Raw genomic sequence first — 24,922 nt, forward strand, 5'->3', positions numbered from 1 at the left:
AGTACGTGCAGCGCAACGGCAGGAGTGGAGAGAGAGTGTGTGTGTGTGCGTGTCTGTCTGTCTGTCTGTCTGTCTGTGTATGGGTGTGTGTGCGTGCGTGTGTGTGTGTGTGTGCGTGCGTGTGTGCGTGTGTGATTATGTTGTTGTTGATGTTGTCAATTGTCGGCGTGGTAGCGCCGCCTTTCTTTGGTTTTGTTCAACTCAGAAGCTCTGAATGTCATGCAATCACCGCTGTATGCAAACACACGCGCGCATGCACACATTCTCACTCGTCCACTGCTTCACCTGTTTGTGTGCAGGTCGATCAAGTGGTTCCGGGAGGTTGAGATGAAGAAGGGCGCCGGTGTGTCGTCTGCAGGCACCTTTGAGGAGTGGTTCCACGGTGTCATCACCCGCAAGCAGTCGGAGGAGCTCTTGCAGGACAAGCAGCCAGGCACCTTCCTCGTTCGCGTCTCCGAGAGCCGATTCGGCTACTCACTCTCCCACAAGTGCGGTGTCGTTGCCGCTTTGTGTAGTGCTCTGTGTGTGTGTGTGTGTGTGTGTGTGTGTGTGTGTGTGTGTGTGTGTGTGTGTGTGTGTGTGTGTGTGTGTGTGTGTGTGTGTGTGTTTTGAGCGATGGGAACAGCATACCCATTCGCACTCAACCGCCCTCCCTCACCCCCACGTTTGCTGTGTTATGGCTGCAGGGTGGCGAATGGCCAGCGCATCAAGCACTACATGATTGACCAGACCCCAGATGGACAGTACCAGGTTGTCGGAAACCGCAAGCTCTTTGGTCAGTATGGCAGAAAGGCGACAAAGTTGGGTCCGAGGCCGTGTCTGTGTTTCTGCGCATTTGTGTTCATTGTATTTTTTATGGCGTCTGCACATCAATGCTCACACGACAATATCACACACACACACACACACACACACACACACACACACACACACACACACACACACACACACACACACACACACACACACACACAACCCCCCAAATCCATGCCGCAGGCTCGCTCAATGAGCTGGTGCAGTACCACCATACACACAAGATTGTCTCTGGCGACCCTGTGTGCCTCGTGCACCCGTGCGGCCAGGAGGGCGATGTGGATGACCGCGCAGAACTTGTTGACAAGAAGCACCGCAACATGCTCGGCTGAGCGACGGTTGCTGATTGCATGAGCGGTAGCGTTCTTGGTGATATCTTGTCTGGTGTGTGTGCGTGAGTGTGCGTGCGTGCTTGGTTTTGGTTTGTTTCTCTTCTCCTTTGCTTCGTCTTTTTTTTCCCCTCGAGTTCACCTTTGTCTTCGCCTTCTTTTCCTCCGCGTCCTTCCTTGCTTGCTTGTCTGGGGGTTGGACTCTTTGGTTGTGTGTTAGCTTTACGCGTGATGGAAATGGCGGTTGTGGTGGTTGTGGTGGTCGTGGCGTGGCGGTGTCATGCCTGCCTCGCTTCCACCTCGCTCGCCTGCCCTTTCCCGTTGCTTTTGGTGTCACCTATCGTGTCCTCGTTTCCGATAAACAGATGGTGTGGAGAAGAGTGGAAGTGAAACTGAAAATGTGAGCAAGGCAAGAAGGAGGAGAAGGAAGACAAGAAGGGACAAGTGGAACAGGGACGAGGGATGTAAATCGGCAGCACGTACACACACTCCAGCGCTCACTGTCCTTGTGGAAGAGTTGTCGTATTTTCGCACAATTATCCAGCCCAAATTTGCCTCCTGTGTGCAACCGAAACACACAACTGCCAACAAGACCAAGATGGCGACGATGAGGACCTTGGTGAGTTGTGTGTGTGTGTGTGTATGTTGTGTGTTTCGGTTGCAGATGTATGCTTGCGCTATGTTGTTTGAGCCACTCACTCACACACACACACACACTCACTCACTCACTCACTCACTCACTCACTCACTCACTCACTCACTCACTCACTCACTCACTCACTCACTCACTCACTCACTCACTCACTCACTCACTCACTCACTCACTCACTCACTCACTCACTCACACTTTTTCGTGTGCATGCTGGTTTTATTTGTCGTGCGTAGGCCCCGTCGGGGCGTCGCTTGACTGCAACGTCCCGTGTCGGCTTTGACACCTTGCCGGATCAGTATGTCAACCGCGAACAGCAGCGAGGCTTCCGCTTCAACATTGCTTGCATCGGTACGCCACAACCTATTGTCTGTGTGTGTGTGTGTGTATGTGTGGGGGTGGGGGTGGGGGTGGGTGAAGACATGGACAGATGTGGGAGGAAGCTTTTGTTGTTTGCGTTCACGAGTCTACACAATCGTCTTATCATGCAAGCACAACACTGCATACTCCTTCACACACATACACACACATACACATACATGCACGCACGTGCATACACATACATGCACGCACGCGCATACACGCACATACATGCACGCGCATATTGATCGCTTGCTCTTTTCAGGCGAGACGGCCATCGGCAAGTCTGCGCTGCTGGATTCCCTGTTTGACACGGACTTTGAGCAGAAGCCACACAACCACGATGAAGAGCCACACGTCGAGCACAGCTGCAAGGTTGTGAGCGAGGGCGGCGTGGACCTGCAGCTCACCATCACGTGCTCCGTCGGTTACGGCGACCAGATTGACCGCACAGACACCTACAAGCCTCTCCTCGACTACGTCGACGCCCAGTTCGAGGAGTACCTGCAGGTGAGATTGACGCACACACACACACACGCACACACACACACACACACGCAGTGAGACGCTCATGCTGTGTCTGGATATGTGTGTGTGTTTTGCACTTGTGCTGTGTGCAGTTTGTGCATTGGGTGTGAAGATGTGCTGTTGAACTGACCGTCTGAGCACCACTGCATGACTGCATGACTGACTTGCAGGAGGAGCTGAAGATGAACCGACAGCTGCATTCATACACGGACACCCGCGTGCACGCGTGCCTGTTCCTCGTCTCTCCCACGGGCACCTGCCTCAAGTCCATGGATCTCGTTGCCCTCAAGAAGCTGTGCGACAAGGTGCGTGTGCCCTTCACCGCCAGCAGTTGAAACGTCGTCGTCGTGGCCATGATAACCATGATAATGATGAAGGTCGTGGTCGTGGCTGTTGTTGTGATGGTGATGGTGATGCCGTCACCGACTCTGCGTCGTGTGCGATCAATCGCATGTGCCTCACAGTGTGCCCGGTCTGCTGTGTGGCTGGTTGCATGGCTGCATGGCTGGTGTGCAGGTCAATGTGATTGTTGTCATCGCCAAGGCCGACACCATCACCAAATCCGAGCTCGAGCGCTTCAAGCAAACGGTACGCGCAGTCATGGCGCTAATGTGTGTGGGGGTGTGTGTGTGGGTGTGTATGTTTGTGTGTGTGTGTGTGTGTGTCTGTCTGTCTGTGTGGGTGTGTGTGTCTGTGTGTGTGTCTGTAGTCGTTGTTGTCCAGGCCCCCTGCCCAACACGTACAAGGCCGTGCACATCTTCTTCACTGCTCACTTCTCCATCCAACCACCTTCAACTCTGATCTGGCCGTTCTTGCCCCCCCCCCCCGCAATACCGGCTTCAGCTTCGTGAGGAGTTTGCTGCCAACGGTTTGCAGCTGTTCCAGCCAGAGGTTGACACAAACCAGGTGAAGGTGACCGTGTGTGTGTGTGTGTGTTTTGTGTGTGTGTGTGTTTTGTGTGTGTTTTGTGTGTGTGTGTGTGTGTGTGTGTGTGTGTGTGTGTGTGTGTGTGTGTGTGTGCTTTCATGGTTGCTGGGCTTGTGTGGACTCCCCCCACGTCGTGTTGATGCGTCAAACGCCGCTCACACCGCGCCACAACCATCACACGCGAACCAACACCACCACATCCCCCTTCCGTCTACACCAGTACCCCCTGGCTGTTGTCGGCAGTCAGGAGAAGGTCGTCATTGGTGGCGAGAGCGTTCGTGTCCGCCAATACCCATGGGGCATCGTCGAAGGTGGGCTGGGGTGTTGCGTTGGGGGTGCTTCAGGGGAGAGGGTTTTGCACGAACTGATGTGTGTGTGTGTGTGTGTGTGTGTGTGTGTGTGTGTGTTTGAACAGCGACGTGGTCGCTCACATGCACACACACACGCACGCACGCGCGCGCGCACACACACACACACATGTACACAGTTGAGAACGACGATCACAGCGACTTTCTTCGTCTCCGCAACCTCCTCCTCAGGTACGCTCGCGTGCACAGTGCTGCTTGCATTGCATCCCGACCCCTCACACATGTGCTTTTGCCCTTGCCTCCATCCCTCTCATCACTCACTCACTCACCATACACCACCACCACCATCACCACCACCATCAGGACACACCTTGAGGTGCTGCGGCTGTCGACACACACGACGTTTTACGAGCGCTATCGTCAGCGCCGGCTCGTTGATCTCGGGTTTGCGCCGTCGGGCCGCCACACATCCACCAGCGGGGCGGACGGCGACGCAGAGGACGTGCCGGAGTCGTGCGTTGATAGAGATGCGGTGGAGGAGAGATGGGAAGGGGGGGTGATGGTGTTGCGTGTTTCGTGTTTCGTGTTTGGCTTGTGTGCGTGTGTGTTTGTGTGTGTGTGTCTGTGTGTCTGTGTGTCTGTGTGTGTCTGTGTGTGTGCGTGTTTGCGTGTTATTGTGTGTGCACTTTGCCTTGGCTTCACCTCTTCCGCTCACTTCCCGTGTCATCCCCCCACGTGGCACGCGTGCGAGTGCAGGCTGACGGAGGTGTATGAGCAGAAACGGCGGCAGTACAAAGAGCTCATGGCCCGCAAGGAGCAGCAGCTCAAGGAACAGTTCATGCAGAAGGTGGGCTGTGCTGTGCTGCCTGCGGCGGTGGTGGTGTGTGTTTGTGGGTGTGCCTTCCTGTCTGTCTGTGCCCCCTCTGCCTTGCGTGTGTGTGATGATGTTTTCCTTTTGCTCTCCTCCTCGTCCCATCCTCCGCCGCTCTCCGCTCACCCGCAACAACACCGCCATCACCCGTGCCATCAGGTGAACGAGAAGGAGGGGGAGATTCGCAAGATTGAGAAGGAATTGCGCGGGAAACGCGATGAGCTCGTCAACATTCACCGCAGCGAAGAGGCCAAGATCAAGGCCGCTCTCCAGGTGAGGCGTGATGTGGATGGTGGTGTTGGAGAGTGGCGTGTTTTTTGCTCCTCGCTACATCAAGACAACACACACACACACACACTCACTCACTCACTCACTCACTCACACTCACTCACACTCACTCACTCACTCACTCACTCACTCACTCACTCACTCACTCACTCACTCACTCACTCACTCATACACACTCACTCACACCACGTGCAGGCGCTTGCGCGGGACCGCGCTGCGTGGCAGGCGGAGTGCGAGGCGCGACGCAAGGAGGAAATGAGCAAGGACTCGAAGAAGAAGGACAAGAAGGACAAGCACCGCCACAAGTGACTGGTGGCACATGCATTGTGCTTCCTTGATGTCCCTTCCCTCCCCCCCCCCCCACCTGCCCTGCGGGTCTTTGTCATCCTCACTCGTGTTCGCTTTTGAGTTGTAATATTGGCTTGGTGCCACATTCGTTGTTGCTGCTGTGTGAGCTTTACTCTTCATGTTGAGTGTGATACAGTCACATGGCACAGTGCACCGCGCGATGAGGGGAGCAAAACGAGGCAAGGGGAAGCCAAGAAAGAAGTGAAAAAGAGGCAATTACAACGGCGTCAAGGACGACCGTGTCCACGATGACAGAAACCACACGCGAAACTTAAACCGAGGCTGAATAGAGGGAAGTGTACAAAGTGGGAGCAATGGTGTGCGCCAGCCGTGTTCATCTGCAGTTGACTTGCACCGCTGTTAATGTTGAGGGGGGGGGGGAACAGATAACAAAAACAGGTTGTGAGTATGTGTGTGTGTGTGTGTGTGTGTGAACACGTGTGAGTGCGTGTGTATGGTCGAGAGAAGCAACATGATGGTTGCGCGTTGGGCATGCGTAGTGTTTTCTTTGTACAACAGGTAAACCTCGTTGCTAGCACAGCACCAGCACCACTTACGCCTTGCTGTGCGGGGCTTGTAGAGGATGCGGTGGCCGCAGTTGGTGCATGCAAGGGAGTCCATCTGCCTGATGCGCGTGCGACGTCCACAGCCTGGCGCAACAGCGCGTGCGACAAATTTGTGAACGCAAGCTGCTGGAGGCAAGGCGAGCATTAAACAAAAAGCACCACACCCAAACACACACACACACACACACACACACACACACACACACACACGCACACACACACACACACACACACACACACAAGCGCGCACGCACACACACGCACACACACAAGCGCACACACACACAAGCGCACACACACACACACACACACACACAAGCACACACACCCACACACACACGCCTCACGTACTTCCGCAAATGTACTCCATGGCCACCTGCTGGCCAGGAAGGAGGTCCTGCTGCTGATCCATAATTGAGAGAGTGAGTGAGGCGCGAGGGTGGCAGAAGATGCGCTGTCGTCTCGTCTCGTGTGGTGGTGGTGTGGTCGTGTGTGCAGTTGTGAAGAATGGCGATATCTTCCTATATTTTTCGGCGTCGGCTTGGCTTATGGGTTGTCCTCTCGCTCGGCTGGAGCAAAGGAAACACACAAAGCAGAGAGACGATGGATGAAGGTGGAGATGAAGGCAGCAGCGTCCCCACGGTGGGATGCTCTGCGTCGGATGTGGATACGATCGAGGCAACAAGGGATGTGGACACGCTGCCGAGGCAAGAGCTGCTCACGGTGTTCAGGTTCGTGAAGCGATCCCAATCGTTGAAGAGAAACACATCACTGACTGGTTCACTTGTTTTCCATCCACTCACACATTCTCTCACTCGCATACACACACTCACTCACTCCCTCACTCCCTCACACTCTCACTCTCACTCTCACTCACTCTCACTCTCACTCGCACGCACACACACACACTTACACGCACGCACGCACACTCACTCGCACATACGCACACACTTACTCTCACCCTCACTGACTTACGCACACACTCACACAGCTTCTTCCATGGCATCATGACACGTCACGCTGCGGAAACGTTACTGCTGCACGGTGGTCCTGGGATGTACTTGTTGCGGGAGATCCCTTCAGAGGAAGGCGAACGCACAGGCACTCTCTGCCTCTCCGTTCGCAACCTTCACGCTGTCTCGCACTTCCTGTGAGTCTGCAACAAGGGAGAGAGAGGGGAGTGCGAGCGAGTTTGGGTCTACTCACTCATTCACGTCGAGCGTGGGCGTACATGCAGATGTGTGTGTGTGGGTGGGTGGGTGTCATGTGTCTGTATCTATATGTCTGTGTGTGTGTGTGTGTGTGTGGGTGTGGGTGTCATGTGTCTGTATCTATATGTCTGTGCGTGGGTGTGGGTGTGAGGCCAAAGATGCCGTTCATTCCCTCATTCTACATGTGGGTGCCATTGAAATCAGAGTATCGTGGAATGGCAAGGAATTTCAGATCGGTCCATCTGTGTACTCGAGTGTACAGACATTCGCAGACTTTTTCGCATGTCCAGGCTTCTTTGACGGCAACGGTACATTGCATTTGTCTTTCGTGTGTGTGTGTGGTGGGGGTGGGGGGGTGGTGGTGTGTGTGTGGTGTGTGTGTGTGTGTGTGTGTGTGTGTGTGTGTGTGGTGGTGGTGGTGGTGGCACGTAGGTAATCTAGAAAGTATTTCTTACGGGTACTGAGTAGAAGTAGTTCTGCTAAGACAGTTTCTCCCACTCCCAGATCCTTGGTGGTGGTGTGTGTGTGCGTGTGTGTGTGTGCGTGTGTGTGTGTGTCTGTGTCTGTGGGTGTGGGTGTGGGTGTGGGTGTGTGGGTGCGTGCGTGCGTGTGGGTGGGCGTGTGGGTGGGTGTGCTGTGAGATGCTTGTGTATGCGCGTGATTTTCTTGCGCTTGTGTCCATCAGACGTGCTCACACTGTTCTTCGTCCTCCTAGGCAACAAAATCACGCTCGGCTCACCGTATCCGCGAGAGGTGTACGAGAAGCATTTATACGACAAGGTTCGTGCGTCACGGGTGTCGCAGGGCCGCAAACCACCCACCTGTTGATCAAATACACACGCGCACACACATTATCCACACACACACTTACGTACATTATCCACACACACTCACGCACATTATCCACACACAAACTCACACACACATACACATACACACACACTTGCATGTCCTCGCGTACCCTCGTGTAAACACCCCCTTCCGCTGCGCATTCACTGCCTTTGTGCTCCAGGTTCAAACCCAGATGGAGTGGGGCAGCGGGGTGGAGAGCTCCAGGAGACGGAAGAAGAAGAAGAAACCACAGGACGAGCGCTGCCGCAGCATGCAGATCCTTCGCGCCTCCGTGAGTCTATCGGCGTCTGTCCGTGTGTGCGCGTGTGTCTGTGTGTGTGTGTCTGTGTGTCTGTGTGTCTGTGTGCGTGCGTGTGTCTGTGTCTGTGTCTGTGTGTGTCCGTGTGTGTGTGTGTGTGTGTCTGTACGTGTGTGCGTGCGAATGTGCTGCTTCGCCCCCACCTTTTACAACTCATCAACACGTGTACGAATATATGTCCAATCGCAGACGGAATCGAAGGAAGGATACTTGACCAAACTTGGCAAAGTGCGAAAGGTGAGAACCCCCATGCATGCACACACACACACACACGTACGCACGCACACACAAACACACACACGCACGCACTCAATCACTCACATCCTGTGCTCACCTTGCTTTATATGTGTGGGTGTGCAGACATGGAAGGTGCGATGGTTTTCTGTGACAAAGAACGAATTCCGTTACTACAACCAACGCGGGGTGAGTTTGCTATCATGCGTGCTGTTGTTGGCACAATACTTGCACACGCTGGATCCTTTGCGTAAAGTTCTATGTTGCTGTTGTCCATGTGTTACCTTGTATTCAATTGAGATACAAGAGAGAGTCAGGGACAGAGACTCCTTCACTCACTCACTCACACACTCCTTCACTCACTCACTCACTCACTCCTTCACTCACTCACTCACTCACTCACTCACTCACTCACTCACTCACTCACTCACTCACTCACTCACTCACTCACTCACTCACTCACTCACTCACTCACTCACGCACGCACTCACTCACTCACTCACTCACTCACTCACTCACTCGCCCTCACACGCACACACAATTGCCTGCAGGACTCGCAACCGATCCGGGTGCTGGACCTGTGTGAATGCAAACGCGTGGAGAGGACAGAAGTGCCGGGAAAGTTTCACGCATTCTGGTCAGTTGTCAACGTGCTGCTTGCTTGTGATGTGTGCTATGGTTGGTACATGTTCTTCGCAAAGCACGCACACACACACACACATACACACACACACATACACACACGCCAACACTCGCTCGCTCACTTTCACACATGCATACGACCCACTGCTCGCCTCACTTGGCGCTACCAGTGTTGAGATGCCGACACGCGAGTTTCTGATGTATGCGGCGACGGAGGACGAGGCCGACGCCTGGGTCGCGGTCCTGCAGGCAAAGCTGGTGCGCTGCGGTGCTGTGTTGTGTTGTGCTGTGTGTATGTGTGTATGTGTGTTGGTATTACAGTGTTCTTGTGTATGTGTGTGTGTTTGTATTTCTGTGCTCTTGTGTCTGTGTGTGTCTGTGTGTGTCAGTGTCTGTGTCTGTGTATCTGCAAGTGGCTACGACCTTCCACCTTTGCACCTATGACAGCTTTCAGCACTTGTTTCAAACGGACCCTGATCGCCTCCATCAACTTGCCCGCCCATGTCCCGCGTTCGTGCATTTCAGGAGGCTGTCCAGTCGTTAACATCATAATGCCAACAGCACCGCCCGCTACTGATGCCCACGTTACATGCACGTGTTACACCATCGCTTCCTGTTCCCTCTCCCCATGTCCTCAATCACCACCACTATCATCATCATCATCATCATCATCATCATCATCATCATCATCATCATCATCATCATCATCATCATACGCACAACACATCATCATCATCATCATCATCATCATCATATCATCATCATCATCATCATCATCATCATCATCATCATCATCATCGCGTGTGCCCTTAATTTCATGCACTGCGCTCCATGCTGCCGTTGCCTTCACCTGTCGATACACGCGCGTGTGTGTTCTCTGCTGACCTGCTGCTCATCCATTGCCTTTGGTTTGTGTTGCTGCTGACTGTGAACTGTTGACAACTCTTGTTCAGCTGCATGCAAGCTTGTTGGTGTTGTGATTAATGAACGAAACGAATTGAACGTGTCCATGGATGATGGAGCATACATGCAGGCAAGGATGGTTGGAAGGAATGAAGTTGAAACTCAAGGTGAAAAACGAATCGTGCGCGCAAACACAATGACTAATGATGAACTGAAATAGTGGCACTGGCACCAGTGCCGAACACGAGATCGCCATTGACACACATATGCACACACATGCATACAAGCGTTCAGAGCTGCAGCTTCTGCTCCAAATCGCTGAAGGATGGCCGCTGGGCCGGCTTTTGCGCCATGCACTCGTATGTCAATGCCTTGAACCACTCGGGAAGGGCTGCTGCGTGCATGTAACATGGTACAATGCATGCAGGTAGAACGTATGAGAAAGGGAAACGTGGTGCTTGTAGACATCATATTCGAGTGACATCGCCACAAACACACACGCAGGCACACACACTGCACATATGCGCACTGCACACACACACACACACACACACACACACACACACACACACACACACACACACACACACACACACACACACACACACACACACACACACACACACACACACACAAAGAAAACTCACCATCGTCGAGGTCTTTGCCATCGTCAAACTTGAGACGCTTCCCGTCCGCCATCAAGCCGCTGAGTGTGGCGAGGATCGGCCCAGTATACTCTGCCCCAAGCTCTTGCTCAATCAGGTCAGGCACGCGCTGTGTGGCCACCTCCCACATCAGCACGCCAAAGCTGAACACGTCTGCTTCAAAGCTGTACTTGTCGCCTGTCAGTGCCTCTGGTGCCATGTACAGCGGCGTGCCCACACCAGCTGTTAGCGACACACTCGTCATCGTTTGCTGTCCAGTGCGCGGGCTGTACTGGGGATCGTCATGGCGACTGGAAGTGGAAGAGAGGCGCGTGCCCTGTTGCTGTTGTTGGTTCCTATCACGCGTCAAGCACTGGCGGATGGATCCAAAATCCGTAATTTTGGCGCGAAGCGATGATGACACGAGTACGTTGCCGCTCTTCAGATCGCTGTTGGTGTTAATTTTGGAGGTGGGATGGTGGCGGGTGAGTAGAAGGAGAAGGCGGGCGGTTACAGACGCACATGCTGACAGACCACGCACACACACGCACACACACACGCACGCAACACACACACACACACACACACACACACACACACACACACACACACACGCACACACACACACACACACACACACATTCCCACCGGTGCATCTGGTCGAGGCTGTGAATAAAGGCCATGCCGCTGGTGACGTCACGTAAGAGTCGAACTCTCAAGTCCCAGATGCTTGAGCCGGGTAGACCGCAAGCAGCTGTACTCACGAGCGTCAGCTCCTCCGAGACATCAGATGCAGTCACACCCTGATCTGCATTGTCTTCCCCACAATTGTTCTTCTCCTTCACCAACACGTCCTCTAGATCCCTCCTCAGCAAATCCTTGAGCGACCTCATCGCCACAAACTCCAGCACAAGGAATGGGCTGCCGTTGGGATCCGTGCCCGCCCCAAAGAACCGCACCACGTGTGGATGCCGTGTACGCTGCAAGAACTCCACCTCCTTCTCAAACTCAACCACCGTGCTCTCGTCAAACATCATCACCCCTTGCTGCAGTACCTTCACTGCCACCGTCACCGTGTCCCACTGTGCCTTGAATACCACGCCACACGCACCCGCAGCAACCCGTTTGATCATCCTCAGCTCATCGTACTCGATCTCCCACACCTTCTTCAGTGCCATCACCTCCGCGTCTCGCTCCACCAGCAGCTGCTCCTTGAGCGCGTTGTCCGTCTGCAGGCGTCGCTGCCGCTTGTACGTCCAGTACACAGCAAACAAGAGGCCCTGGAACGCAAACACGCCCGCCAGCGTGCCCAGCACCGCTGCTGTGATGTCGCGTGTCACGGGCTTGCAACGGCCGCCGCTGCGGGCATACCCGCGTGCACAGTCGCAGGCGTGGTAGTACGCCAATCGATACTCCTGCTGCAAGAGATTGGAGGTCAAACGCGTTTTCAAATGCGTGAGCTCGAGCTGGCACGAGATGGGCGTGCCCGTCAACTCCACAATGGGTATGTTGGCCCTGTTGTCCAGCGCAACAAACTGCCGCGTCAGCACTTCGTCGCTCGAGAGGACGGTCAGGTCGAGTGTAGCGTCCTCAACCAGCCCGGGTTTGTCGAGCCATGAGTTATCGCTGAGATCAAGCAGCAGCACGTTGCTGTACACAAAGCACCGTTCCAACATCGAACGCACACGCTCGCGCGATGCTATGAGCGCGTCACTTTTCCAGTTCCTCGCCACCACCACCTCGCTGCCCCACTGGGAACACAGCGAGCGCACGGGGGGCACGCGCGTGCCGCTGATGTCGAGAATGTCCGCGGTTGGCAGTGCCAGCTCGTGCAGATTGGTGCAGCCTGACACGTTGAACTGCGACACGGGCGATGCCACACGCAGGCTCTCCAGCTTCGGGTTGTTCTGCAGCAGTAGCACGTCAAACACGTGGTCGGGGCACAGGTTGAGGTGCTTGTACCCGGTGTTGGTCAGCTGCAAGGTGGTGTCAAGCGGCTTCAGGAAGCGGCAAATGTCCTCCATTCGCACGGTCGCCTCGTCCATGCCCGGCCAGCCAGCGTAGAAAGCACCAAGATGCACGCGCACATTGTCGAAGAAGAGGGGCGTAACCTCACGCACGTCCACGTTGCGCACATCCAGCACGCGCAGCGGCGTTGCCAACTTGTTGCCGACAGTTGGCGCGACCTTGATCGTGGCTGGCGGCATGTCTGGGTGGGCGGCAACCTCCAGGCGCCACAGCTCCGTCAGGTCCACGACGGCATTGAGGTTGAGGTGTGACACACGGTGGTTGTTGAAGTAGAGTTCCCTCAGGGCTGGGAACTGCAGCAGGTCGGGCAGTTCTCTGAGCCGGTTGTCGTTGAGGCGGATGGATTGAAGGTTGGGGAGGAGCGGGAACGACGGCAGGGTGGTTAACCTGTTGCTGGCGAGGCTGATGTGCTTCAACAGCGGCAGCCGCTCAAAACTGCCGGCGGGAAGGGAGCGCAGCCTGTTGTTGCTGATGTCGATGATGCGGAGGCTGTCATGGTCGCGTAGCACCTGGGCAGGGATGCTGTTGAGCATGTTCTGCTGCAGGCCCAGGCTTTCTAGCCGCGGCAGAAGTGCCGGGAGATTAGGGGAGATGTCGGTCAGCTCATTCTGCACAAGCCAGAGTCTCGTCAGGTTGGGCGCGCCGGCACCAAACCAGGCCGCATCAAGGAAGGGGATGTTGTTCTGCGACAGCTCGAGAAAGTCGAGGTTGTTGAGGCCTGCGAATGTGTTGGCGGGGACGGTGTGGACGCGGCCGCGCTCCATGTTGACTGTCTCAAGCAAGCGGTTGTTGGAGAAGAGGGTGGCGGGGAGAGCGGTGACTTGCAGGAAACGCATGCGGATGGAACGCAGCTGCCGTAAAGGCGCCAAGAGTTGCGGGTGAAGCTCGGTGAGTGGTAGACCACCAATGTTCAGCTGTTGCAGGCGTGAGAGGCCCACGAACATGTCATCGGGCAGCTGTTCCACGTCGTTGCCCTGAAGCGCAAGGAATGCAAGCGTGGTCAGGGCGCTGAATGACCTGGATGCGATTGTGGTGATGCTGTTGAAGGCGAGATCGAGGAAGCGGATGCTGGGGAGATGCCCAAACAGGCTGCTGTCCACGTGTGTAAGCTGGTTACTGTGAAACGAGAGAACCTCCAACGACTGCATGCCGGCGAAGGTGCCTTGGTGCACAATCTCAATGTGGCTGTGGTTGAGGAAAAGATGGGTCAGCTGAGCCGCGCGAGCCAAGGGCGGGTGGGTGTTGCCGTTTGGACCGCGTTGCGAGAGGTGGACGATCGTGCTGTTGGCGAAAGCGATGGTGGTCACATTGCTGAGTGGGTTGAAGATGCTGAGGTGCAGATGGTTGGTGACCACACCGCGAACGTTTATGGTGCTGACGCTCTCCCAGTTGGCGTTCTCCAATACCCAGGACAAGGTGCCCAAGGTGAAGTTGGCGCCGTGCACGGTGAAGGTGCGTGGTCGCACCGTGAGCGAGAGCTGCAAAAGTCCAGCAGCTGCGCTTGCCCGCGTGGCGTTTGTCATGTTCACAAACATGTTCACGTCGACGAGGAGCGAGAGGGGTGAGCCAGGAGGGAGGGTGTGGACTGGTCGTGGGCAAGTACCCTCGGTGATGAGGGTTGACAGCCGACAAGGCACCTCATCGATGACTATATCATCAGTACCAAGCGTGTTTTCACTGTCGCGTCTGGGCCTTGACACTCTTGGTAGGCCAGAGGACATAGGCGTCTCGCTCTTGTGCGCATGCGTGGATGCGAACGTGACACGGCTGCTGTCGTTAACACTATCAGATCGTGGTGTTGACGTTCGTGCTCGTTGGCGGGATCGCAAACCGCTGTCGCTGCCGTCGTTGCCGGAGTCGTTGGCTGACGAAGAGGCAAAGAGGTCGGGGCACGCGGCAGCAAGTATGTCGTCGAGGGCAGGAAACCCCAAGCGCTTGAGGGTGGTGTCATCATCGAACGAGGGCGTGGGTATGCGTGTTGTGTGCTGTGTGTGGCCTTTTGAAGTCGTATTTGTCTCGCGGTGAGTCGTGACAAAGTCCATGTCAAGCGTGTTGTTCATTTGCCCACGCTCCTGCTCAGTCGGCTCTTGTGTCCTCGGCCGTGTTTCAAGTTCTTGCAGCGTGTGCAGCAGCTGATGCAGACGGGCCACCTCCGCCTGTGCCTGTCGGCAACGGCTGGCGAGGGTGTGACTGCTTGCGGTGGTGTTTCTTGTTTTGCTGTGGGAAGCACCATTGAGCGTGTGTTGTCTTTGGGCGCGAATTGATTCGACCTTGCCTGCAAGCAGCTCCCCGGAGCCGATCAAGGCGAGGACAAACAAGACGAAGATTAGGAGGACAAGTGGACATGCGTGGAGGTGCCTTCTCATGACGCCTCGTATCTATGAGTGAGGGTGAAAGGCGTGGAGGTTGTGCTTTCGTTGTCGCTGTCTTGTTGTGGGCAGTATGATGGGGGGGGGAGGAGGGCGCTCAAGAGCTGCTGGCTTGGTAGTGGTATGCAAGAGACGCGATGTGCGGAGGCAGATGGGCGGATATGGAAGGTAGACAACAAGGAGAGGAGCAGCACAATGGCTCAAACAAAGGCTCCAAACAACAACTCCAAACGAAATTTGACGGTTGATATTGCAAATTGCAGAACACAACCAACAGCGAACAAACGTTGTGTCACGCTGCACACACACACACACACACACACACACACACACACACACACACACACACACACACACACACACACACTCTCTCTCTCTCTCTCTCTCTCTCTCTCTCTCTCTCTCTCTCTCTCTGTCGCTTGCAGAGAGGCAAACACACACGCACAAGCATCACAACCACGGCAAAACACGTTCTGCCACTAATCTCATCCCTTGTTCACATGCATCTTCATCTCCAACTCTTGAAACGACGGCCGTTCCCATGGGTTGTTGCCCACACACTTGAGAGTCAACTGCACAAACCAGTCACGCACTGCATGCACGCACATGCCGTGTTGGTTGTCGTCAACCACAGATGAGTCGCACGTGAGTTCCCCAACACAGCAGTGCCACAGTACAACGCAGCAGACAGCACACAGTTGAACAAACAACCAAGACACAGATGCGCAATTGTGAACCAAGATACACAGATGTACACACATACACAGGCATGCGCACACTGCACACGCACGTACACAGTACACAGGTATGCGCACACCGGACACACACACACACATACACACGCATACGCACACAACACACATACACACACGTGCACACATACAGAACTCACCCTCCTCATCGCCATCTTCGAACCGCAAGCGCCTCCCTTCCTGCAGCAGCTGGCTCAGAGTGGCAAGCATGGGACCACGGAAGTTGCTCCCTTTCTCCTGCTCAATCAAGTCAGGCACACGCTGTGTCGCCACCTCCCACATCAGCACCCCAAAGCTGAACACGTCTGCCTTGGCGTTGTACTTGTCGCCCAACAGCACCTCCGGCGCCATGTACAGCGGCGTCCCCACACCCGCCGTCATTGTCATGCTCGGGTTCATCGTCGCGGTGCCCGCCGCCTGCGAGTACGTCAGGTCACCAGCACGTGCAGCTGGAGTGGCTGGCACGTTTGCGGTGCCACCCGCGAGGCACTGGCGAATGGATCCGAAATCCGTGATCTTGGCACGCAGTCGCGATGACACCAGCACATTGCCGCTCTTCAGATCCCTGCAGTGCATGCATGTGTGTGTGAATGTGTGTGTGTGTGTTTACGAATGTGTGTGTGTGTGTGTTTACGAATGTGTGTGAATGTGTGTGTGTGTGTTCAGTGATGGTGTGTGTGAATGTGTGTGTGTTAAGTGATGGTGACGACCCGCAGTTACACAACAATGACCAACGCCACACACACACGCACACACATATATATATATATATACACACACACATACACACACACACACACACACACACACACACACACACACACACACACACACACACACACACACACACACACACACACACACCTGTGCACTTGATCCAAACTGTGGATAAAGGCCATCCCACTCGCAACATCGCGCAACAGCCGCAGCTTCAGCTCCCACACCCCCGCCATCCCTTCTGCCTTCTCCTCCCTCTCTTCTCCTTCAGCATCATCATCATTGTTCCTCTCTGCAACCTCCTGCAATACCCGCGCCATGTCCTTGCCCAACAAGTCCTTGAGCGACCCCATCGCCACAAACTCCAGCACAAGGAACGGGCTGCCGTTGGGATCGGTGCCCGCCCCAAAGAACCGCACCACGTGTGGATGCCGTGTCCGCTGCAAGAACTCCACCTCCTTCTCAAACTCAACCACCGTGCTCTCGTCAAACATCATCACCCCTTGCTGCAGCACCTTCACTGCCACTGTGACTGTGTCCCATTGTGCCTTGAACACCACGCCAAACGCACCCGCAGCAACCCGTTTGATCATCCTCAGCTCATCGTACTCGATCTCCCACACCTTCTTCAGTGCCATCACCTCCGCGTCTCGCTCCACCAGCAGCTGCTCCTTCAGCGCGTTGTCCGCCTGCAGGCGTCGCTGTCGTGTGTATGTGCGGTACGCGGCGAACAGGATACCCTGGAACGCCAACAAGCCTGCCAGCGTGCCCAGCACCGCTGCTGTGTTGTCACGCTCGATCACACGACAGCGGCCACCGCGATGCTCGTACCCTTGCGCACACTGGCACGTGTACAGGTAGCCCACCTGTCGAAATCTGACCTGACGAACCACGGCCGACTGGCGCGTGTGCAAGTTTACAAACTGCAGCTGGCACGCGATGGGGTTGTTGGCGAGCTGGAAAAAGGAAGTGGTGGAGCGGCCTGCAAGGGGCACCAAGTCATCGCCCAGGTATGTCTCGTCCTCTCCCAAGACGATAACGTTCGCAACCACGCTGTTCACGACGCTGGGTCGATTGAGCTGCGCATTGTTGCTCAGGTCCAGCACATCCACACCCCCAAACGCCAAGCACTGGGATAGCAGCTGCCGCAAGCGTGCTGTGTTTGTCAAGTCCCCAGTCTGCCAGTTGCGTGCAACAACCGTGCGTGTTCCAAGCGACGTGCACAGTCCACGGAACAGCGGCACCCGTGTGCCACTGATGTCCAGCACCTCTGCTGACGGCACCTGCAGCTGCTGCAGACGTGGACACCCGGACACGTTGAGCTGCTGCACGCCGCCGACACTGCTCACGCTCTGCAGGTGCAGGTTGTCTTGGAGGAAGACGGCGTCATAGGCGACGCCATCGCACAGGCGCACGTGCGTGAATGCCGTGTTGGACAGCTCAAAGCGCGAGACTGTGTCGGACAGCAGCGCACAGATGTCGTCCACGGCCACAGTGGTCTCGTCCATGCCACTCCAGCCAAGGGACAGCTCGTCCAGCGTGACGGCGTGGCTTGCGATGAGCGCAGAGAGCGGCTGCGTCACGTCCATGTTGAGGACATCGAGTGCACGGAACCGGCTTGACGGGCGCAGCTGGTCCGATTCGCTGCGGATCGTCACGACAGGAGGCGGGGACAGTGGGGTTGCTGCAGCAGCCAGGTCCAGGCGATGCAGGCGTGTGAGCTGCAGGAGTGGGGTCATGTCAATCTTGGCAATGCGGTGGCCAGTGATGGCGAGCTCAGCTAGGTGTTGGGTGCCCCGCACAGCCGGTGCAGTTGTGAGCGGGTTTCCGTCCAATAGGAGCGCGTCCAATTGCGGGAACGACCGTGCGGGGAATCGGGTGAGGCCATTGTGGCTCAGGCTCAGCAAGAAGAGCTGTGTGAGGTTGGTGAGCGTGCCATGAGGGACGGTGGAGATGCGGTTGAAGGCAAGGTCAAGGATTGCCAGTCGCGGGTGGTCGTGAATGGAATGCAAAATGGTGGCGTCGAGCAGGTTGTGCTGTGCTTGCAGGCTTGCCAGCGCCGGTGCGGTTGGGAGCAGCTCAGCATCCACGTGTGTGATTTGGTTCTGGAACACGGTCAGCTGCTCCAACGCCAGGGCACCGTCGGCAAACCACGCACGGTCGACACGTCGCAGCGCGTTGCCCTCCAGTCGGACGATCGCCAGCCGCGTGAGCGACGCAAATATTCCGGGCGGAAGGCTGGAAAGTTTATTTCTGCTCAGGTTGATGTGTGTCAGTCGTGTATTGTGTTGAAAGGCAGACGCTGGGACATGGCCAATCTCGCACTTGTCCAGGAAGATGCGCTGCAAGTTGACGAGGGGCGCGAGGGCGAGCGGTGGAAGCGCGCCAATGGGGTTGCTCCAGAGTTGCAGGGCAACCAGGTTGGAAAGGCCATTTGCAAAGGCGCGTGCGGGAAAAAGTGTGAGGTCGTTCTCAACGAGGTTAAGGGTGCGCAGGAGCGTGAGCTGTGCAAACGCGTTGTCGTGGATGCTGCTGATGTGGTTCTGGCGAAGGAGCAGAATGCTGAGCTGCGTCATGCTGGCCAGGGTGGTGTTGGTGATGGTGGTGAGCTGGTTTGCGTAGAGGTCGAGGGTGACGACACGCTCCATGCCGGCAAATGCGTCGCTGCTGATGTGTCGAATGCTGAGAAAGTTGAGACGCAGCTCTCGCAGAAAGGCTGCACGAAGAAATGGCTGCTCGCTCGCGTTGCGACGCAGGGCCACGCGATTGACGTGACCATGGGTGATCTGAAGCCCTTGCAGCACAGGCAGGGGGTTGAGTATGTTGAGGTGAAGGGCGGGCACCTCCATCCCGTTGATGATCAGCTCAGCAGCTCGGTCCCACGTTCCGCTGTCCAGCACCCACCGCAGGTCGTCCTCGAGCACCACGCCGGACAGGCGCAGGTTGCGCGGGCGCCACGTGGCTGTCTGAGCTTGAAGGTACTGTGAGGCGGCTGCAACGTCATCGGCGCCCTTGTTCTCTCGCGCGTCTGTCACCAGCGGGCCCTCCTCCAAGGAGGTGTCAAACACAATCTCCAGGGTGGCTGTGGGCAACGTGGAAGGAGGATAGCTGCAGTTGCGCTTGAGGATGCTTGATAGTGTGCATGTTGGGTTCTCAGGATCAAATGGGTCTTCTCGCCGCACGCGCGATTGCATTGGGTGCGTATGGTTGCGCGCGTTTGAAGTGTGTGATGATGATGATGCTGATGATGATGATGATGATGATGATGATGATGCTGCTGATGATGATGATGATGGTGGTGGTGGTGGTGGTAGGTCGGAGTCGGAGTGGCGATTAACGGCAACTGGGCGTCGTTTCCGATCAGGAGTGGGCTGGGGTGTTGGTGTCGTTGTGCTTGTTAGGAGAGCGGCTTCCTTGATGTGTCTGGCGCCTTGGTGTGCCACGCTGCAGAAGTGTGCGACGATGGTAAGGAGTGCTTGAGCCTCAGGTGTGTCATCCTGTGCCCTCACCAATGCAACTTTTGCTTGACCACACAGCTTGTTGTGTTCACGTGCGCTGATGCCCAAGCATGCCAATGCGGCGTTAGGGCTGCAGGTGGTGTGCGGATTCGAAGGCGACAAAGGAGGAGAGCGTGCGCCAGTCTTCTTCTTGGCGAAGGTGTGCGTGTCCAAGTCGCCGTTGATTGCTGAAGCGTCCGTGACGGTCAGGGGAGCTGCCAGGACGAGAAGCCAGACTGATGACAGCAACAAGCACTTAAGGGGCATCGTGAGCCCGTGCCCACTGCTGCCACACACTCCCATCGGGGTGAAGGGGGGATGAGAGACTGGGAGATGTGTGGTGTGGGTTCGGGGTGCAACGTGCTGTGAATGCGCATGCGTTTGCTCCTTCCTTGTGAGGATGATGGTTACTGAGGATTTGATGGTGATATAGTCAAATTTCGGAGACGCGGTAACGCTGATGAACGAGTTGTGCGCCAAGTGGCTGCTGACCGCGTCCAGATCGGTGCGTGTGTGTTTTGTTTGAGTGTGTTCGCGTAAGTGAGTGTGCGAGTGAGTGTGTTCGAGTGAGTGTGTTCGCGTGAGTGAGTGTGCGAGTGAGTGTGTTCGAGTGTGTGTGCGTGTTTGCTCGCCTGTGTGTGTGCTTGCGTCGTTCGTGCATGTGTGTGTGCGTGTGTGTGTGCTCGTCTCCTCAATTGTGTGTACACTTCGAGGAACTCATGGCACATGCCGAACACAGGCCGGAAGCGAGCCGATCCGACACAGCTATCGTCGTGCGGCGCGAGCGATCCAGGCGTGGAAACAGCCAATCACACATGCAGACGATCTCAAGGTGCGATGTTTCCGTGCATGGGTTTTGCCGTGAGCGGGGGAATGCTGTAGGTGCTTGTGCGCTTTACACATCGCCACGCCCACTCACACACGCACACGCACACGCACACGCATGCATACACACGCACACACACACACACAAACACACACACATGTACTCACATTCTCACGCCACGCACATTCTCACGCCACGCACATTCTCACGCCACGCACATTCTCACGCCACGCACATTCTCACGCCACGCACATTCTCACGCCACATACATTCTCACGCCACATACATTCTCACACACTCACACACATGCGCTGCGGTGTTGACCAGGCCGTGAAAGGCGTCGGGCCTTTCATATTGTCCTTCTTGAAAACAAAGCTGGAAGGTGAAGCCGTTAGCACTCCTGCTGCGAATGTAGTGTCACGAAACACGTCGCTGCCAGCACCTCCAGCCAAGCACAGCGCACCCTCCAGCGCTTCCTCCCCGATTGTGCTGTGTGACGACAGCGATGACGACAATGACAGCGACGGCATCGCAGTTGTTGTCAACGATGAGGAGCCCTCACGCAGCTATCTGAGCACCCATGTCGACAGCCACTTCGGCAGCACCGCCAGCGCTGATAATGATGATGAGGACGATTTGCCTCCGTGCCTTGGAATGAGCACTGCGAGCCCCACCGTGCCAGCAACGCCGCCATCATCACGGGTGACCCCTCGTGAGCGAACGCCGTCCCGCTTCGTTGTTGCACGTGGCAGCGTTTCCGTCCCCTCTCGCTCACACACAGCGGGGAGCGTGAGCACCCCAGAACACACCGCACATGCTTCACGCATCGCACGCACCTTCAGCAGCGGGAGCGGGAGCGCCACCACTGGTGGCATGAGCTCAAAAGTTGCTTCGTCCCCTGTGAGCACGCGGCGGCCGACGACAGCGGCAGGGCCAGCGAACGACTACGACTTTCCCTTGTCACCGCCTCGTTCTACGGGGAAGCGGCGGCCGCCAAAGGCAAAAACGCCAGCAAAGAAATCTCGCACGTCTGGTCCGCGGCTTCCTGCACAAGGATCAGGTGCGTGTGTGCCTGTGTTTGCGTGCGTATGTGTGTGTGTGTGTGTGTGTGTGTGTGTGTATGTGTGTGTGTGTGTGTGTGTGTGTGTGTGTGTGTGTGTGTGTGTGAGTGTTTGTGTGCGCATGCCTGTTTGAATTGTCTTTCGTATCTGCGTGCTTCTCTGTGTGGCGATGTGATGGCGATGTGATGGCGAACGTGCGTGAACATTCAGCAGCATCTCACAGCCGTTCTGCGATCGTCACCACTAGGCGCATACGGCATTTTCATGGCGTTTCTCAAGGCTCGCGAGGTGAGCAACTGTTGCTGTTTGTGTCGACACATGAGATTTACCGGAATGTCTCTTTGATCATTTGATTTACATTCACATTCACACACACACACACACACACACACACACACACACACTGTTGCAGTCGGACGAGTTTGCAGCGCGTGGATCGTACTTGTTGAAGAAGGAGCTTCAATCCGCGGCACAGCCATTCTGCAACACGTCCTACACGCGTGCAGAGGGCAACACGGGTTACTACACTGCATGGTCCTGTGTTTCACAGATGGTTCGCAAGGGTTGGGTAGCAAAGTACAGCAACCCAGCAAAGTGAGTGCGCCAGAGAGTGAACAAACGAGCCAGTAGGTGTCTTGGGCGCTGCGCTGTGGTGTGCTTCCTTTAGTATGGCCCGCTCATCAACGTGCTTGCATACGAGAGTGCGCTTTTATTCACCAACCAATCAATCACCACCTCGTGCGCTTCACTCCAGGTACACGTTGACAGGGGCAGGCTGGGACATTGCGGAGACGCTTCAGCAGCGAGAGGGGGAGCAGCATCAGTCAATCACGCCCACGCCCACGTCTCCCCACGTGACGGCCGCACTACCGCCGTCACCGCCATCGCCTATGGGAACACTTCCACCCACGAATAGCACGAGGGGGAGAGGGAGGAAGGGCAGCAGCAGCAACAGCAATGCATCGCAGGTAGGAAGACGAGGGCGCAAGAGGCGATCAGAACCAACGTCAGCAGCAACAACAGCAGCAGCGGCAACAACAGCAGTCACAGCTACAGCAGCAACAACAGCAGCGCGCCCGGTGAACACGTCACCGTCAGTACAGCAATCAGCAACATCTTGGGGGACGACGCTTGCGGCAAAAGGGGCAGCGATAGCGGCGAGAGGCGGGCGCAAACAGCCGGCAAAGTGCACACCGGCATCTGTTGCGATTGAACTGCTTTCATCAATGGGGATGGCAGCGTCCATACCATCTTCTTTTACAACCGCACGAGCATCAGCACCAAATACAGCACCCTCAGCAGCAGCATCAGCAGCAACGTCATCAGCAACAACAGAAACAGCACCAACAGCAACAACAGTAACAGCAACAACATCAAGAACAGTAACAGCAACAACACCAAGAACACCGTCATCAGCAACGGCAACAGCAGCAGCACCAGCATCACGGGGATCATCGTCAGCGTCAGCATCGCTGTCGTCATCATTCAGTACACATCGGCGATCAAGCCACCGCCAGCAACAGAGACAGCAGCAGCCGGCAGCAGCAGGAACACGCGCCCCAGAGGCAGAGACGCTTGTCATTCTGGACGACGATGATGACGACAACAATGATGATGGTAATGGTAGCAGCGGTTTTGGTCTTGGTGGCGGCGCTGCTTTTGATGACAGCTGGTATGATGATGGCCACGGTGGTTCTGGTCTTCGGCCGATGCTGTATGGTGGTGCATTTGATGCTGGCGAGGATGGTGATGGCGACGGTCGCGGTGTGGCGGTGCCAATGGATGTGAAGCAGGAACGTGATGATGACTGGACCACAGCGGAACAGCATCGTCGCAACGACAACAGCAGAGCTCAGCCACCTAAACACACCTCTGCTGCCAAACATAATACCTTACCCCATACGCCAACCGGCACAGCAACAGCAGCGAGTGCTGCGCGGGAGTCGATTGGAGCGGCGATGGCGCAAAGGGCAACGAGGGACTACACAATGGCGCCGGACACGTACGAGGTCGTGCTGCTCATTGACAACCGCGAGAACCAAGGTGCAGTCCATACGTTGCCGTTGATGATGGTGATGGTGAATGGTTGTGATGGTGATGATGGCGAATGGTTGTGATGGTGATGATGATGGTGATGGTGAAGGTGAATGGTAACAACAAGCGCGACAGCGCTGGTAAAGTGTGACCGCACAAGCAATGCATCGAGGCAAGCAGAAAGTGTCGACAGCGGAGTTGCGCTGTGGCTCTCACGCTGCTGTTGCTTTCTTCATTCTCACAACCTCGTGGTGGTGGTGCTGTTGTTGCTGTTCTTGTTCTCGTGCCTGTCCTGACGTGCAGTCCGCAAGAAGGATCGTGGCGCCATCATGCACAGCTCTCTCGCGGAGCAAGGCATCCAATGCGAAGTCAGGCAGCTCCCACTTGGTATGCACATGTTAGTGTGTGTGCATGTGTGTGCATGTGTGTGTGTGTGTGTGCCCGCGTGGTGCGTTCGTGTGCATGTGTGCGTGTGTGAATGCTCGCATGCTCCGTTGAGCTACCATGCTGTTGCCTGTCTCGTAACCCGACTGGTGTCCCGCCATCCATCATCTTCCACCAGGCGACTACTCGTGGATCCTCAAGGAAAAGCCCGAGCATGCGGCAATGCATGGCAGGCGCCAACGCGAAGTCTGCCTCTCATTCCTGGTGCGGAAGATTTGTATGTGTACATGACTGTGACCTCTTTCTGTGAGCTTTCTTTCTTTCTTTCTTTCTCTCTCTCTCTCTCTTTCTTTCTTTCTACTTTGCACACACACACGCACATACACGCACATGTACCCTTTATGGCGCGTTATCTGTGTGTGTGTGTGTGTGTGTGTGTGTGTGTGTGTGTGTGCGTGTGTGTGTGTGTGTGTGTGTGTGTCT

At 55.8% G+C, this 24,922-nt stretch overlaps 8 protein-coding genes across 8 annotated transcripts in view; 5 read left to right on the plus strand and 3 right to left on the minus strand.

Moving 5' to 3' along the window:
- Positions 1-1,522, plus strand: part of PTSG_06008 (myosin heavy chain) — a 7,694-nt gene extending 6,172 nt beyond the window's left edge. The window contains exons 14-17 of the mRNA XM_004992843.1: position 1; positions 300-488; positions 687-775; positions 997-1,522. The exon at position 1 is cut by the window's left edge and continues 282 nt beyond it. Of these exons, the coding sequence (XP_004992900.1) occupies position 1; positions 300-488; positions 687-775; positions 997-1,145 (428 nt within the window). The 3' untranslated portion in view covers positions 1,146-1,522. The remainder of the gene's footprint in view (positions 2-299; positions 489-686; positions 776-996) is intronic.
- Positions 1,523-1,661: 139 nt separating this feature from the next.
- On the plus strand, positions 1,662-5,600 carry PTSG_06009 (septin). The gene is made up of 12 exons (XM_004992844.1): positions 1,662-1,761; positions 2,028-2,142; positions 2,417-2,661; positions 2,850-2,984; positions 3,196-3,267; positions 3,523-3,585; positions 3,827-3,917; positions 4,094-4,145; positions 4,278-4,427; positions 4,671-4,761; positions 4,945-5,058; positions 5,269-5,600. The coding sequence occupies exons 1-12, from the start codon at positions 1,741-1,743 to the stop codon at positions 5,380-5,382; spliced, it is 1,263 nt and encodes a 420-aa protein (XP_004992901.1). The 5' UTR covers positions 1,662-1,740; the 3' UTR covers positions 5,383-5,600.
- A 155-nt stretch (positions 5,601-5,755) lies between these two features.
- PTSG_06010 (uncharacterized protein) lies at positions 5,756-6,399 on the minus strand (the record flags this gene model as incomplete). The annotated part of the gene is made up of 3 exons (XM_004992845.1): positions 5,756-5,778; positions 5,979-6,071; positions 6,339-6,399. The coding sequence occupies 3 exons, from the start codon at positions 6,397-6,399 to the stop codon at positions 5,756-5,758; spliced, it is 177 nt and encodes a 58-aa protein (XP_004992902.1).
- A 125-nt stretch (positions 6,400-6,524) lies between these two features.
- Positions 6,525-9,896, plus strand: PTSG_06011 (uncharacterized protein). The gene is made up of 10 exons (XM_004992846.1): positions 6,525-6,718; positions 6,979-7,137; positions 7,403-7,506; positions 7,914-7,978; positions 8,211-8,321; positions 8,538-8,585; positions 8,709-8,771; positions 9,134-9,219; positions 9,395-9,482; positions 9,750-9,896. The coding sequence occupies exons 1-10, from the start codon at positions 6,591-6,593 to the stop codon at positions 9,774-9,776; spliced, it is 879 nt and encodes a 292-aa protein (XP_004992903.1). The 5' UTR covers positions 6,525-6,590; the 3' UTR covers positions 9,777-9,896.
- Positions 9,897-10,266: 370 nt separating this feature from the next.
- PTSG_06012 (TKL protein kinase) lies at positions 10,267-15,466 on the minus strand. Its single transcript, XM_004992847.1, has 3 exons — positions 11,420-15,466; positions 10,775-11,220; positions 10,267-10,521 (listed from the first exon to the last, which is right to left on the minus strand). Exons 1-3 carry the CDS (start codon positions 15,163-15,165, stop codon positions 10,418-10,420), a joined length of 4,296 nt encoding a protein of 1,431 aa, XP_004992904.1. The 5' UTR covers positions 15,166-15,466; the 3' UTR covers positions 10,267-10,417.
- Positions 15,467-15,540: 74 nt separating this feature from the next.
- Positions 15,541-19,903, minus strand: PTSG_06013 (TKL protein kinase). The gene is made up of 3 exons (XM_004992848.1): positions 16,785-19,903; positions 16,061-16,485; positions 15,541-15,760 (listed from the first exon to the last, which is right to left on the minus strand). Exons 1-3 carry the CDS (start codon positions 19,829-19,831, stop codon positions 15,654-15,656), a joined length of 3,579 nt encoding a protein of 1,192 aa, XP_004992905.1. The 5' UTR covers positions 19,832-19,903; the 3' UTR covers positions 15,541-15,653.
- Positions 19,904-20,594: 691 nt separating this feature from the next.
- On the plus strand, positions 20,595-22,619 carry PTSG_06014 (uncharacterized protein; the record flags this gene model as incomplete). Its single annotated transcript, XM_004992849.1, has 5 exons — positions 20,595-20,639; positions 20,874-20,966; positions 21,288-22,020; positions 22,269-22,309; positions 22,434-22,619. The coding sequence occupies 5 exons, from the start codon at positions 20,595-20,597 to the stop codon at positions 22,617-22,619; spliced, it is 1,098 nt and encodes a 365-aa protein (XP_004992906.1).
- A 628-nt stretch (positions 22,620-23,247) lies between these two features.
- The window catches only part of PTSG_06015 (uncharacterized protein), a gene marked incomplete at both ends in the record, with an annotated part of 4,078 nt that continues 2,403 nt past the window's right edge, over positions 23,248-24,922 (plus strand). The window contains 3 exons of the mRNA XM_004992850.1: positions 23,248-24,064; positions 24,359-24,442; positions 24,618-24,703. Of these exons, the coding sequence (XP_004992907.1) occupies positions 23,248-24,064; positions 24,359-24,442; positions 24,618-24,703 (987 nt within the window). The remainder of the gene's footprint in view (positions 24,065-24,358; positions 24,443-24,617; positions 24,704-24,922) is intronic.

The sequence above is a fragment of the Salpingoeca rosetta genome (assembly GCF_000188695.1).
Source record: "Salpingoeca rosetta unplaced genomic scaffold supercont1.15, whole genome shotgun sequence".
NCBI lineage: Eukaryota > Choanoflagellata > Craspedida > Salpingoecidae > Salpingoeca > Salpingoeca rosetta.

What these genes read in the sequence shown, in the direction of transcription:
- PTSG_06009 (XM_004992844.1), top strand. Translation starts at nt 1,741, where the DNA reads ATGGCGACGATGAGGACCTTG. An exon ending in CTTCAACATTGCTTGCATCG is followed by an intron (nt 2,143 to 2,416) that starts GTACGCCACAAC and finishes TGCTCTTTTCAG; the next exon opens with GCGAGACGGCCATCGGCAAG. An exon ending in AGTTCGAGGAGTACCTGCAG is followed by an intron (nt 2,662 to 2,849) that starts GTGAGATTGACG and finishes ACTGACTTGCAG; the next exon opens with GAGGAGCTGAAGATGAACCG.
- PTSG_06011 (XM_004992846.1), top strand. Translation starts at nt 6,591, where the DNA reads ATGGATGAAGGTGGAGATGAAGGCAGCAGCGTCCCCACGGTGGGATGC. An exon ending in AGAAGCATTTATACGACAAG is followed by an intron (nt 7,979 to 8,210) that starts GTTCGTGCGTCA and finishes TTTGTGCTCCAG; the next exon opens with GTTCAAACCCAGATGGAGTG. An exon ending in GTTACTACAACCAACGCGGG is followed by an intron (nt 8,772 to 9,133) that starts GTGAGTTTGCTA and finishes AATTGCCTGCAG; the next exon opens with GACTCGCAACCGATCCGGGT.
- PTSG_06012 (XM_004992847.1), bottom strand. Translation starts at nt 15,165, where the DNA reads ATGAGAAGGCACCTCCACGCATGTCCACTTGTCCTCCTAATCTTCGTC. An exon ending in AGCCTCGACCAGATGCACCG is followed by an intron (nt 11,221 to 11,419) that starts GTGGGAATGTGT and finishes TAACACCAACAG; the next exon opens with CGATCTGAAGAGCGGCAACG. An exon ending in TGGCAAAGACCTCGACGATG is followed by an intron (nt 10,522 to 10,774) that starts GTGAGTTTTCTT and finishes ACATGCACGCAG; the next exon opens with CAGCCCTTCCCGAGTGGTTC.
- PTSG_06013 (XM_004992848.1), bottom strand. Translation starts at nt 19,831, where the DNA reads ATGCAATCGCGCGTGCGGCGAGAAGACCCATTTGATCCTGAGAACCCA. An exon ending in AGTTTGGATCAAGTGCACAG is followed by an intron (nt 16,486 to 16,784) that starts GTGTGTGTGTGT and finishes CATGCACTGCAG; the next exon opens with GGATCTGAAGAGCGGCAATG. An exon ending in CGAAGATGGCGATGAGGAGG is followed by an intron (nt 15,761 to 16,060) that starts GTGAGTTCTGTA and finishes GCGTGCATGCAG; the next exon opens with TGCGTGACTGGTTTGTGCAG.